We start from the raw sequence: 14,829 nt of genomic DNA on the forward strand, positions 1-14,829 counted from the left end.
TCCTCCAGCATCTTCACAAGGTCCTTTGCTGTTGTTCTGGGATTGATTTGCACTTTTTGCACCAAAGTATGTTCATCTCTAGGAGACAGAACGCGTCTCCTTCCTGAGCGGTATGATGGCTGCGTGGTCCCATGGTGTTCATACTTGCGTACTATTGTTTGTACAGATGAACGTGGTACCTTCAGGCATTTGGAAATTGCTCCCAAGGATGAACCAGACTTGTGGAGGTCTACAATTATTATTTATTTTGATTTTCCCATGATGTCAAGCAAAGAGGCACTGAGTTTGAAGGTAGGCCTTGAAATACATCCACAGGTACACCTCCAATTGACTCAAATTATGTCAATTAGCCTATCAGAAGCTTCTAAAGCCATGACATCATTTTCTGGAATTTTCCAAGCTGTGTAAACCTCAACTATGTAAACTTCTGACCCACTGGAATTGTGATACAGTGAATTATAAGTGAAATAATCTGTCTGTTAGTACTCCCGAGTGGCGCAGTGGTCTAAGGCACTGCATCGCAGTGCTAGCTGTGCCACTAGAGATCCTGGTTCGAATCCAGGCTCTGTCGTAGCCGGCCGCAACCGGGATACCCATGGGGCGGTGCACAATTGGTCCAGGGAAGGGGAGGGAATGGCCGGCAGGGATGTAGTTCAGTTGGTAGAGCATGGCGTTTGCAACGCCAGGGTTGTGTGTTTGATTCCCACGGTGGGCCAGTATAAAAATAATGTATGCACTCACTAACTGTAAGTTGCTCTGGATAAGAGCGTCTGCTAAATTACTAAAATGTAAATGTCTGTAAACAATTGTTGGAAAAATTACTTGTGTCATGCACAAAGTAGATGTCCTAACCGACTTGCCAAAACTATAGTTTGTTAACAAGAAATGTGTGGAGTGGTTGAGAAATTAGTTTTAATGACTCCAACCTAAGTGTATGTAATCTTCCGACTTCAACTGTACATATTACCTCAACTAACCGGTGCCCTCACACATTGACTCGGTACCGGTACCCCCTGTATATAGCCTCGCTATTGTTATTTTACTGCTGCTCTTTAATTATTTGTTACTTTTATTTCTTATAATGTTTTTATTTAAAGTATTTTTGGTATTTTTTTGGTATTCTTTCTTAAAACTGCATTGTTGGTTAAGGGCTTGTAAGTAAGCATGTGACAAATACAATTTGATTTGATGTGTGTGATGTTTGCGTGCGAGCTTATGTGTGTTTGTCACCTGGTGTGTGCGTAGCTGCTCTCTCAGGCCGGTGTAGGTGCTGGCCAGGTCTACTGCTAGGCTGTCCTCTATCGTCTGTAGGAAGTCCATCCAGTTCTCACACTTCTCCTGAAAACTCTGCTGCCTCAGTGCCTCTGTCTGCAACTCACTGACACACACACAAGACACTTTAAACCTGCCATACTGTTTGTTAGTGTAATAGTAGGGCTTAGCCAGGATTTGAGGTAGCGTGGAGGCCTGCCTGTCTGTTAGTGTCTCTCACTTTACTCACTTTACCACGCTGACAGTAAAACACTTCTACTGTACTGACCTGTAGGTCTCCACAGCGCGGGCCGTGGTCTGAGCCCAGCTCCAGTTGAGGCTCTGTAGTCTGTTGGTGGCAGGGTCACTGAGGGTCAGCCTGTAGCTCAGCTCATTCAGTACGTCCAGGTCAGGAGAGAAACCACTTAGCTCCAGCAGACCCGTCTGGAACACATGGAACCACAGTCAGTCTCTGGATATACAGTATTCAATACAGAGGTCTGAGTTTAGTATGAGGACTGTTTTGTGTTGGCCTACCTTGGATATGTACATATGTGGAGGCACGGTAACACTTTTCAGTCTCTCCTCCCAGTCTTCAAGGTGTTTCTCAAGGGATGCCAAGACACTCTCAAACTCCTGGAGCTGCTCATGCTCTTCCTACACACAGATAAACACATTAATAACATGGTCAGGGATCAGGCATCAGGCATAAAGGCATAGATAACAGAATTAAAACTATAATGTAATGTCATACAAGCATAGCTCTAAAACAATAAGGCCTATATCACCACACAGTACCTGGAGATGCACAAGCTTATCGGCCAGTGACTGGCTCAGATGTAGGACACCACGGGTCAGCATACGGCTCTCTGATTGGATGAAGACAGCAGCTGAGGGTTCCACTCGTCCACTGAGTTCCTTAGAGGCCTCTAGCACCCCCTCCAGGTCGGTCTGTAAACTGTCTGTTCTCTCCTGCAGGCTCTGGGACAGGGGCAATGGGAGACATACAGCAGCGAGGATGACAGAGTTCTCACAATAACTGATTCAGGATCAGTCTGATCTATACTATCATACGACTCATTAACAATGTACATTTTCCCTCTACCATGTAGCTTTCACAATATCCCACTTACATGGATGGCCTGTATCTGGGCTGCAACCAGTTGTGCTGTGTTGTCCTGACTGGGTGGCCGGTTCATCAGAGCTGTGACATCACCCCTCAGTGTTTGCAGACGTTGGGAGAAAGGTACAGAGAGATGGGCATAAGCCCCCCAGACCCGGAGCAGTGTCTGGGTTCTATTCAGGTGATTCTCCAGCTCACGATTCACCTTCTTCCACCTTGAAAGTCCACAAAAAGACCACTCAGTGTATGTGTGTGTGTGTGTGTGTGTATGTGTGTGTATGTGTATGTGTATGTCTATGTGTGTGTGTGTGTGTGTGTGTGTGTGTGTGTGTGTGTGTGTGTGTGTGTGTGTGTGTGTGTGTGTGTGTGTGTGTGTGTGTGTGTGTGTGTGTGTTTATGCGTGTTTGTGTGTATTGTAGTTTACACTGACCTGGTTCTCTCTCTGTCCAGTTGCTCTGACATGAGGACGGTGGCAGTGGGACTGATCATGTCCCTGAGGATGGTGAGAGTTTGGCTCAGACCATCCCATTCTGAGTCACACCCCTCAGTCTCCTTCCTTAGAAGCTAGATACAGGAACACATACACAACAGTTTGATCGCCTGCTCATAAACTGTATTATAACAGGAACTGTGCAATGAAGGGTTAAAACACAGAGGTCATATACCCAAAGTGTAACTCTAAGTTACAAATCAACAGTGGCAACCTGTCATTCAGGGCAGGTGGGGCAGATAATACGTGTCACATATCAGTTTGCAAACAATGTAAAAAATAAAAAATAAAATCATTGAGTTAATAAAGCCGCATACAAACTTGATCTCTTTTTTGCTTTCTTGAGTAAGGCAGCTCCAAAATGCAGGTGTTTCAGCCTAGCTCAGTGCTTTCTGTGGTGGTGGGGCAGACAGCGGAAAATATGGAGCGTAGGGGTTGGTAATGTTCTCTAGTTGCGCCGTGATTGGGTAATGTTCTCTAATTGCGCCGTGATTGGCTCAGTGTTCTGTCACTCATGGGGACACCACGTCACCGCCAAATCTAAGGGTAGAGCTCGAAATTTCAAGCCCCTTGGTGCTGCCATAGAGTTACAATAGAAGTGCCCATCCAAGAAGGCTCAAGGTCATTGGCCACAGATAAAATGACATCAAATCACGTTATATCTACAGTAGCTTTGATTGGACTGATAATGTCAACATCATACTTTCAAAATCTTAGCTAGCAAGCTAGCAGTCATCATCATGAATCAAGTCGACAACCTACTAGCAAATGCTTGTTAATCCTTGTCATATGAAGAGAAATAATGAAGAGAAATTATAGATAAACTGTATTGGTGCTCATCGGCCGGCCATTGGACATAAATATTACACAACAAGTTGAAAATCGCTTCTGCCACGCTCAAAACAACTAGAAACTCAGAACTGGGAAATCTGACTTCAGTGAGTTCAAGACAACTGGGAACTCGGAAGAAAAACAAGCTTCGACTGGGAAAATACGTTTTGAACGGTCATCCAACTCGGAATTGCAAGTCGGGAACTCGGGCCTCTTTCTAGAGCTCCGACCTGAAGATCACTGACGTCATCATGATTTGACCTTGTTTTCTTCAGAGTTCCCAGTTGTCTTGAAAGCACCATAAATCCAGAGAATGTCAGACTTTGATGACAAAGGTTGATGACAAAATTTGCCCACGAAGGACAACCGCGCCACCTTCCTGTTCAAGTGAGCACAGCACAACAAGGTGAGTCCAGAAATGTATTGTATGCAGCTGCATAAATTATGTAATATGCCAGGGAGATATATATCCTGTAGCTAAGAAAGTAATACTAAGTGTATGTTGTGTAGTAAGCGGTTAGTATGTGCCTCACCCTAATAAGTTGGTCCCTTTTCCCCTCTTAATTTCGCCTCCTGTTCTGACTTGGTGGTGCACATGTAGCCTATAGCCTGTTTTAGAGAAATGTAATCATAGAATATTGTAAGAGCTTTCATTGTCTGCTCATATGCCCCCTTTATTTATCATACGATTCTGACTTGGTGTACAGGGAGAATACTGTACACCAAGTGTTCTGAATTCTAAACAAATAGTTATATTGACTACGTCTGTCCTAGCTCGCTCATTAATGTCTTAATCGAAATTACGGATTGACTCTTTTCCGCTCGTCATCCCCTTATGCCATAGTTTGTACATCTCAATTGACAGTAGAAACCACATTTGTTTAAGCAAGTCAGCCATATCAGCTATGTTATTTAAAAAAGGCAGTAAATGAGGCTGAATGAACTGTTTCGCTGCAAGACAAGGCTCCGCTGATAGCCAGGTGTACCAGTGGTAAGGTGTTGGGACTGCTGTTGGTACTCTGCTGTTGGGACAGCATTATGTAGGCCCTAAAAGTTTGTGGGCACCATTTGTCACTGTTATAGTGCAATTAATGTATTGTTTAGTGTTGTGAATTTGCTGTCATGCATCTAAAAATATATATATTTTTGTTTGCCCCACCAAGATTTACATGCTAAAATCGCCACTGTAAATCAAACTTCACAGGTATACTGTAGTACCTACCTGAAGCTTTTCATGGAGTCCTTGCAGGGCCTGGAGAGAGAGCTGAGGGAAGCAGTTGTATTCCATAGCCTGGCAGGTCTTCACTGTGTCCAGTGTTGCATCATTCAGTCCTTTCTCAAACCCAGCCCACAGCTCCAATACCTGTTTCAGTCTCTGTCCCAGAGCTGGGTTCTGGAGGTGGAAACAATGAGTCAAAATAGGAGCCACTGCACCCTACAAATTGAAGGTTTTTACAACTAGTATCCATGCAGTGAATACATGTATTTTCAAGTCAACCGCCATCATTCCCCTGAGCTTACCTCTTGACTGAGGGCTGCACAGGCCTTAATGACATCATTCCCCTGAGCTTACCTCTTGACTGAGGGCTGCACAGGCCTTAATGACATCATCTGTCTGAGTGATGAAGGCACAGGTGCCATCCTCTTTTCCTGTATGGTGTTTTTCTCTCAACTCTTGAAGTGCTGTATAATTTAGCCAGAGTTTCTCATTCAGACCCTGACAAAGACAGAAGTAGTAGTAAGAAAACAAAGTAACACATGCATGTTCAACTGTATGTCCAATCCCCAATGTATTTTATTTATTTATTATGGATATTTGAAACAGGGACAATGTACAACAAAACATAAGTCTCAGAAGTAAGAAGTGATGTGTTGCACCAGATGTAGATAATATCTCATTTCCATCTACAGTCCCCGGGCAGGTGAACATATAAACATGAAAAAATAATATACAAACAGACAACATTCATGCATCAGACATCTTTTAAAAAGTCAAGACATTACACATAAAAATCCTTGCACATCATTTCTAATAAATTGCTGTTGGACCTGATAATATTGGGGTTGTAAAACATATAAATACCTAGTAAAAACAAAATATTGCACATAGCCCAGTCATCATAGAAATAACTAGAGGGCAATTTACTTGACACCTGTGGTACTGTACACCAGGGTCTGTTTTTCAACATACCTCACACGTTTTTAAGCTCTTCTCCGCTACAGACTGACTGACGGGCCTCTGGGCTGAGTCCATCCACTCTCTCTGGCTGGTGAGCCAGGTGTGGTGGTGCTGCAGTCTGACCTCTCTCTCTGTGCACATCCTCAGCTCCTGTTCAACATCCTGGGTCTGCAAAGGGAAAGTCAGGGTCACATTCAATAGATATGGGATCAAATCATAATCAGTGGGAATGATTGGTGCTATAAAATAGGAGGTGTCACTAAAAATGATCAATAGATATGGGATGAAATCATGAATGGGATGGATTGATGCTCTTAAAATAGCCTAGGATTTGTTAAAAATCAAGGGGGTTGAGCATCACGTTGATATGTTATATCAAAGACGTTCCATAGGTTGAGGTTCTGTAAGCTATTTTCTCATTTCCCTATTGAGTTCTCACCTGGTTGTTGAGTGTGCCCTGTAGACTGAGCCAGCGGTGGTTAAGACCGCCCAGCTCATCAGCATAGTCTGTGTGTTCATATCTCCCTCTGCTCGCCTGTAACTCCGACTGGTTGACATAGTCCACTGTGAGCTGGCGGACTGCTATCTCAGCCTTACACACCTGTAGGAGAGAGAGAGACGTCGGGAATCAACCAATTTGTTAATCCAAATATAAATATTTTTACATAACGGATATCACCAGGTATTGAATAAGAGAGGAAAAACTGAATATGTCAGTTGCTACCTTGAAGCTCTGAAGGACTAGGTTGAGGTCCGCGTTGGTGGAGGTGGTCTGGTGGACCCTATCCTGCTGCTCTACTAGCCTGGCCTCAGTCTCTCCAACCCAGGCTAGTAGCTCTGTCAAGGCGCCCTGTGGGGACAGCCTCTCCATCAACAACTGACAGACGGAAGAAGAGGAGGGGGAGGAGGAGAGGAGAGAGGAGACAGTCAGACAGAGGGAGACATAGGTTCACACCAATAAGGAAGTGAAGGAAGCTTCAGCTGCCTTGTGCTCCACAGCTGTGGTGTTTAAGACTGGCCATTGTTGAGAGGAGCCTCACAGGTAAAGAGTGTGCGTGACAGTGTGTGTTGCAGTTTAACAAATAACCCGTATTTGTCCATTTGCAGAGGGTAATATGATGTGATGAAGTTATCGTACGGTTTACATGTATGATGCTACTGCAATATACACTGAGTGTACAAAACATTAGGAACACATTTCTAATATTGAGTTGCACCCCCTTTTGACCTCACAACAGCCTCAATCCGTCAGGGCATGGACTCTACAAGGTGTCGAAAGCGTTCCACAGGGATGCTGGCCCATGTTGACTCCAATGCTTCCCACAGTTGAGTCAAGTTGGCTGGATGTCCTTTGGGTGGACCATTCCAGCAGCGTTGCAGTTCTTTACAGACTCAAACCAGTGCGCCTGGCACCTACTGTACTACCATACCCCGTTCAAAGGCACTTAAATCTTTTGTCTTGCCCATTCACCCTCTGAATGGCACACATACACAATCCATGTCTCAATTGTCTCAAGGCTTAAAAATACTTATTTAACCTGTCTCCTCCCCTTCATCTACACTGATTGAAGTGGATTTAACAAGTGACATCAATAAGGGATCATAGCTTTCACCTGGATTCACCTGGTCAGTCTATGTCATGGAACACTCATGTTTTGTACACTCAGTGTATGACCCACTCACCTGATGCAGAGTCTGCTGGACAGCTGGTATATCAGACAGCATGCCAGCCCAGTCCTGTTCTATCTGTCTTAGCTGGGTCTGTACAGAGCAAGGCTCTGGGGCAGCAGACTGAGGCTCTGGGGCTCTCTCTGCCTCTCTCAGCTGCAGTAGCTGTGTTCCAGTAGTGATCACTGAGGCCTTCAGAGCCAACCTAACATCCAGCTCTTTGGTGAAGTCCTACAAACATGACAACAGACATGGTCATATTCACCTGAGGGAACATTCACCCCAACATGTTCTCACAGGCGTTGACTTGACTGGAAAAAAACTGTCCATATAAGATTCTGGGTTTACCATATACTGGTTAAGGTGGGAGTGAATAGGTTCAAGTTCTTGCTCCTGATTGGCTGTGAGAGTGAAAATAATCCAACTGTTGATACGTTCCCTGGCCCCACCGATCCACTTGCTCAGTGCCACAAAGTCATGGGAAAACCTGCAGTGGTGAGATTTGGGACATTCTTCTCAACTTCTGATTTTGGTTTAAAGGTCCAATCCAGACATTTTTATGTCAATATAAAACATATGGGTAACAATTAAGTACCTTACTGTGATTGTTTTAAATAAAAATGGTTAAAAAAATAATGTATATAGCTTCTTAGCCAAGAGCAATTTCTCAAGCAAGAATTTTGCCAGGACTGTCTGGGAGTGGTCTGAGTGGGGAGGTGAAAACTGCTCTTACACTGAAAGGGCATTATCATAATTTTCAAAATGTCACAGTATTATTCCAACCTCATAGTGTGGAAATACAGTATATATAAAACACAGGAAAATCACATTTTTGATTGCATTGGCATTTAATAAGTAAATGCAACACTACTATTCCAAGTTTCAAAATGTCGAAGCTGAAAACTTGGCAAATGCAATTATGAATGTTCATATCTTATCTCTAAACACTGTATCAAAGTCCTTACCTGCTCCATAGTTTCCTGTTCCTGTCTGTGCTGACTCGTTGTTGCTCCAGCCTCAAGTGAAGGGTGGTCCAGCGTGCCTCCAGGCCACGCCCGGACACACCCACCCCTTGGCAGCCCGCCTCCTGCAGCCACCTCCCCTGCTCCTGCATCCGGCTGAACTTTGCCCCACTCTCCTCCAGGACTGCTCTCATTTTCTGCCCAAGAGAGAGAACCTAATCATCAGTCTCTTCAACATAAGCCTATTCACCCCATCATATTCCACATCCCATCTCTACTGTAACACACTATAAAACCCCATCTCTCACACATGGCCCCAGCCCCATCCATCCCCAGCCCCAGCTCCTCAGAACCAGACTGTGAATGAGGAAAACACTCATATTTCTAATAGAACACCACAAGAAGGGCATCTGGACGAGGTGCACCACTCTGGCCATTTTGGATGATTGAGAAGAAAAAGTAGCAGAACCAGATATAGCCATGGAGCTGGCTGGGGGTGATATAAGGGAAAATGACTGCTAGGCTGAGAATATAGACTGAGCTGACATCAAACCCAACACAAGGGGACAAGTGTTGTTGAAAATTCCTCTGGTTCCGGTGGCATGCATTGAAACACGTGGCCTTTTCGTGGCTTTCTTCTGCAAAATACAATGAATTAGCAGACTTATTTCCTAAAACTTGTCAATGCTAAACATCAAATGAAGGTGTGGGACATTCATTGTGTGACTAGCAGGTTTATTACGCTCCAGCAGCTAGAATTTGTCTGTCCACAATTCAACTGTGGGAACATGGCATCTCTCAACACCAGCCAGCAGAAAGAGTTGGTCGCTATTATACGAGAGATGGTTCATGAGATTACTTCTGCCCTGGACTTACAATTAAAACTGGTAAATGAATCATTGGCAGTGCTCACTGCTAAAGTGGATACCTATTCAACCTAAGTGGAAGGTCTGGAGAAGACAGCCAATACGACAGAGGTGCGGCTCCATGACCTGGAAACAGCGCAAGATAAGTTGGAAGGGACAATCAAACTCCTAAAAAAGAAAATGAAATCACTTGAAAATCGTTCCCGTGAATTCCATGTGCGGGTCACAGGACTTGAAACTGGTGTGGAACGTCCTTCATGAGCAATCTTTTCTATGAACTGTTCGGGTCAAGTCAAGCGGCAAATTGTTTGCCTTGCAGCGGAATCTGGGGGTCTGACCTATGCAGGGAAGAGGATTAGCATCTACCCAGACCTGAGTGCCGAACAGAAATGCCTTCTGGAACATGTTTTCATTGCAAGGTTGTCACGGTTTCGGCCGAGGCTGCCTCTCTCCCTTGTTCGGGCAGGCTTCGGCGTTCGTTGTCTCCGGAATACTAGCTGCCACCGTTGTATGTTTCATGTTCGTTTGCTTTTGTCTGATTGTTGTCACACCTGTTTTCATTTAGTGTCATTAGTGTCCTATTTAGTTCTCGTTGTGTTTGTCAGGTGTTGTGTGTTATTGATTTTTGTCTGTCGTGTGTAGGGCTGATGTTCGCTATTTCGCTCGGTTGAGCTTCCCTCCACTGCGTGGAGTGTTTACGCACCTGTGTAGTGCGCATTTGTTTTGTTCGCCTTCGTGCGTTATTTCGCCTACGGGCAAGTGTTCTCGTTATTTCCTTGTTGGAGAGTTACTAAAGTCTGTTGGACTATACTTCGGTGTCCTGCCTTTGATTCCACCACTACACCCACCTACAGCACGCGTGACAGAATAACACACCTTAAAATGGAATCAGCAGGAGCCGCAGCAGCCCAGACGACGCTGGAGGACCAGGTTCGGGAACAACGGGACCAGATCCTGCAGATGGGGACCGCACTGCAGGAGGTGATCACCACCATTCGAGGCTGGGGAACGCCTCCACCGCCACCCTCCCTGCCAGCACCATCGGCCAGTCCGCCCATTCCAGCACCGGAACCCCCGAGGAGTCCGACTCTCGCTCCCGAGGTCCTACGATGGAACCGCGGCCGGGTGTCAGGGATTCCTTCTCCAGGTGGAGCTGTACCTGGCCACCGTGCACCCGGCGCCCTCGGGACATGAGAGCGTGTCCGCCCTGATCTCCTGCCTTTCCGGGAAGGCATTGGAATGGGCCAACGCGGAGTGGAGGAAGATCGACGCGGACACCATCACGTACGACGAGTTCTCCCGCCGCTTCAGGGCGGTGTTTGACCATCCCCGGAGGGGAAAGCGGCGGGGAGCGTCTGGTCTTCCTCCGGCAGGGGAGGAGGAGTGCGCAAGAGTTCGCCCTCGAATTCCGTACTCTAGCGGCAGATGCAGGGTGGAATGATCGGGCTCTCGTCGATCACTACAGGTGTAGTCTACGAGAGGACGTCCGTCGGGAGCTGGCTTGTAGGGACACCAGCCTCTCGTTCGACCAGTTGGTCGACATGTCCATCAGGCTGGATAACCTACTAGCTACCCGCGGACGTTCCGAGGGGGGTCCGTCCATTTCACCCTCCAGCGCCTCCGAGCCGTGTCCCATGGAGCTCGGGGTGCTGGCACTAGAGAGAGGAGGGTCGGCTTACTAGGGGGTCCATCCCCTGCACCAACTGTGGTCGGGAGGACACACCGCGGCTAGGTGCTGGGGATGGCCTCCTAGGGGAGAGGACGACAGGTCCCGCACTGGGGATTCCTTCCAGGTGAGTAGGCGCCCCACTCACCCAGAGCTCTCTATTGCACATTTCTGTTTGCCTGTGAGTTTTCCACAGGTAGCACCTCATTCCCAGCATAAGGCGCTGGTAGATTCAGGCGCGGCTGGGAATTTTATTGATAAGACATTTTGTTTAGCTTTAGGGATTCCCCTTCTTCCTGTTGATGTCCCTTTCCCCGTTCATGCCCTAGATAGCCGTCTGTTGGGTGCGGGCTTGATCAGGGAGGTCACTGCGCCACTTAGGATGTGTGCGCAGGGGGGTCATCAGGAGATGATTCAGCTATTTCTGATTGACTCTCCTGCGTATCCGGTGGTGCTGGGCATGCCCTGGTTGAGTACCCATAACCCATCTATTTCGTGGCAGGAGAGGGCTCTGATGGAGTGGTCTGCCCAGTGTGTGGGTAGATGTTTAGGCGTTTCCGTAGGGGCTACCTCGGTGGAGAGTCCAAACCCACGGGTGAGAGTCCCACGGAGCCATGTGTATCCTCTGTCTCAGGAGGAGAAGAAAGCTATGGAGACTTACATAGACGAATCTCTGAGACAAGGATACATACGGCCTTCCACTTCCCCTGCATCCTCGAGTTTCTTTTTTGTGAAGAAGAAGGATGGTGGTTTGCGCCCATGCATCGATTACCGTGGTCTCAATCAGATCACGGTGAAGTACAGTTATCCACTCCCGCTGATTGCGACCATGACTGAGTCCTTGCATGGGGCGCGTTTCTTCACTAAATTAGATCTCAGGAGCGCGTACAACTTGGTGCGCATCAGGGAGGGCGATGAATGGAAGACAGCCTTTAGTACCACCTCGGGCCATTACGAGTATCTTGTCATGCCATACGGGTTGATGAACGCTCCGTCAGTTTTCCAATCATTCGTGGATGAGATCTTCAGGGACATGCAGGGGCAGGGGGTCGTGGTGTACATAGATGACATTCTCGTGTACTCGCCTACCCGTGTCGAGCATGTGGCCCTGGTGCGCAGAGTGTTGCGGAGGCTGGTGGAGCACGACCTGTATGTTAAGGCAGAGAAGTGTCTGTTTTTCCAGGAGTCGGTCTCCTTTTTGGGGTATCAGTTGTCTGCGTCAGGGGTGAAGATGGAGGTAGACCGGGTGTCAGCCGTGCGTAATTGGCAAACACCAACCACTGTGAAGGAGGTGCAGCAGTTTTTGGGGTTTGCGAATTACTACCGGAGGTTTATCCGGGGTTTTGGACAGGTGGCAGCTCCCATCACGTCTCTCTTGAAGGGGGGCCCGGTGCGTCTGCAGTGGTCTGCCGAGGCGGACAGGGCATTTGGGAGGCTGAAGGACCTGTTTACCTCGGCTCCAGTGCTGGCGCATCCGGATCCCTCTTTACCATTTCAGGTAGAGGTGGACGCGTCTGAGGCCGGTATAGGAGCCGTGCTTTCACAAAGATCAGGCGCGCCACCTAAACTCCGCCCCTGTGCTTTTTATTCCAAGAAGCTCAGTCCGGCGGAGCGAAACTATGACGTAGGGGACAGGGAGCTGTTAGCCGTGGTACAGGCCCTAAAGGTGTGGAGGCACTGGCTTGAGGGGGCTCAACACCCTTTCCTCATTTTGACGGACCACCGTAACCTGGCGTACATCCGGGCAGCGAGGAGGCTAAACCCTCGGCAGGCTAGATGGAATATGTTTTTGACCCGGTTTACGTTTAAGATCACGTACATCCCTGGGTCCCAGAACGGTAGGGCAGATGCGCTGTCTCGGCGGTATGACACGGAGGAGAGGTCCGTGGAGCCCACTCCCATACTGCCGGAGTCGTGTCTGGTGGCACCGGTAGTGTGGGAGGTCGATGCTGAGCTCGAGCGGGCGTTACGCACCGACCCTAGTCCACCACAGTGCCCGGAGGGTCGGAAGTACGTTCCGCTCGAGGTTCGGGATCGATTGATCTATTGGGCTCACACGTCACCCTCCTCTGGACATCCGGGTATCGGCCGGACAGTGCACTGTCTTAGTGCCAAGTACTGGTGGCCCACGTTAGCAAGGGATGTGAGGGTTTATGTTTCCTCCTGCTCGGTGTGCGCCCAGTGTAAGGCGCCTATACATCTGCCTAGGGGTAAGTTACTACCCCTGCCCGTGCCACAACGACCATGGTCCCACCTCTCGGTGGATTTCCTTACTGACCTTCCTCCTTCACAGGGGAATACCGCTATACTGGTCGTTGTGGACCGGTTTTCTAAGGCCTGTCGTTTGCTCCCCATGCCGGGCCTTCCTACCGCCCCTGCAAACTGCCGAAGCCCTATTCACCCATGTGTTCCGGCACTACGGGGTACCCGAGGATATTGTGTCTGATCGAGGTCCCCAATTTACCTCCAGAGTCTGGAGGGCCTTTATGGAGCGGTTGGGGGTCTCGGTGAGCCTCACCTCGGGTTACCACCCGGAGAGTAATGGGCAGGTGGAACGTGTAAACCAGGATGTGGACAGGTTTCTTAGAACATACTGCCAGGACCGGCCGGAGGAGTGGGCAAGGTACGTTCCCTGGGCCGAAATGGCCCAGAATTCCCAACGCCATTCCTCCACTAACCTAACCCCTTTCCAATGTGTGTTAGGTTACCAGCCGGTTCTGGCACCCTGGCAGCAGAGCCAGATCGAGGCTCCTGCGGTGGATGAGTGGGCGAGGCGCTCGGAGGAGACATGGAACGCTGCACACGTCCACCTGCAGCGGGCCCTCCGACGTCATAAGGCGAGCGCCGATCTCCACCGCAGTGAGGGACCGGTGTACGCACCTGGTGATCGAGTCTGGCTCTCTACCAGGAACCTGCCCCTCCGCCTGCCCTGTCGGAAACTGGGTTGGCGGTTTGTAGGGCCATTTAAAGTCCCGGGAAGGTTGAACGAGGTGTGTTATAAATTACAGCTACCTGTTGAATATAAAAGTATTAACCCCTCGTTCCATGTGTCCCTTCTCAGGCCGGTGGTAGCTGGCCCACTCCAAGAAAGTGAGATCAGGGAGACTCCTCCGCCCCCATTGGACATCGAGGGGGCACCGGCGTACTCCGTGAGGTCCATCTTGGATTCGAGACGTCGGATGGGGGTCTCCAGTATCTAGTGGAGTGGGAGGGGTGCGGTCCGGAGGAGCGGTGCTGGGTGCCGAGGAGAGACATTTTGGACCCGTCTCTCCTGACGGAATTCCATCGTGGGCACCCGACGCACCCTGCTCCGCGTCCTCCGGGTCGTCCCCGAGGCCGGAGTCGGCGCACGTCTGGAGCCGCGCGTCAAGGGGGGGGTACTGTCACGGTTTCGGCCGAGGCTGCCTCTCTCCCTTGTTCGGGCAGGCTTCGGCGTTCGTTGTCTCCGGAATACTAGCTGCCACCGTTATATGTTTCATGTTCGTTTGCTTTTGTCTGATTGTTGTCACACCTGTTTTCATTTAGTGTCATTAGTGTCCTATTTAGTTCTCGTTGTGTTTGTCAGGTGTTGTGTGTTATTGATTTTTGTCTGTCGTGTGTAGGGCTGATGTTCGCTATTTCGCTCGGTTGAGCTTCCCTCCACTGCGTGGAGTGTTTACGCACCTGTGTAGTGCGCATTTGTTTTGTTCGCCTTTGTGCGTTATTTCGCCTACGGGCAAGTGTTCTCGTTATTTCCTTGTTGGAGAGTTACTAAAGTCTGTTGGACTATACTTCGGTGTCCTGCGTTTGATTC

The 14,829-nt window shown here is 48.5% G+C and overlaps 1 protein-coding gene across 1 annotated transcript in view; it reads right to left on the reverse strand.

Moving 5' to 3' along the window:
* The window catches only part of syne2b (spectrin repeat containing, nuclear envelope 2b), a 152,433-nt gene that overhangs the window by 29,890 nt on the left and 107,714 nt on the right, over nucleotides 1-14,829 (reverse strand). Inside the window, 14 exon segments of the mRNA XM_045207412.1 lie at nucleotides 1,231-1,378; nucleotides 1,541-1,695; nucleotides 1,789-1,908; nucleotides 2,050-2,232; nucleotides 2,385-2,589; nucleotides 2,805-2,938; nucleotides 4,918-5,088; nucleotides 5,269-5,412; nucleotides 5,887-6,042; nucleotides 6,314-6,475; nucleotides 6,599-6,751; nucleotides 7,558-7,773; nucleotides 7,891-8,029; nucleotides 8,508-8,701. Coding sequence (XP_045063347.1) covers nucleotides 1,231-1,378; nucleotides 1,541-1,695; nucleotides 1,789-1,908; nucleotides 2,050-2,232; nucleotides 2,385-2,589; nucleotides 2,805-2,938; nucleotides 4,918-5,088; nucleotides 5,269-5,412; nucleotides 5,887-6,042; nucleotides 6,314-6,475; nucleotides 6,599-6,751; nucleotides 7,558-7,773; nucleotides 7,891-8,029; nucleotides 8,508-8,701 — 2,280 coding nt within the window.

The sequence above is a fragment of the Coregonus clupeaformis genome, chromosome 25 (genome assembly GCF_020615455.1).
Source record: "Coregonus clupeaformis isolate EN_2021a chromosome 25, ASM2061545v1, whole genome shotgun sequence".
Taxonomy (NCBI): domain Eukaryota; kingdom Metazoa; phylum Chordata; class Actinopteri; order Salmoniformes; family Salmonidae; genus Coregonus; species Coregonus clupeaformis.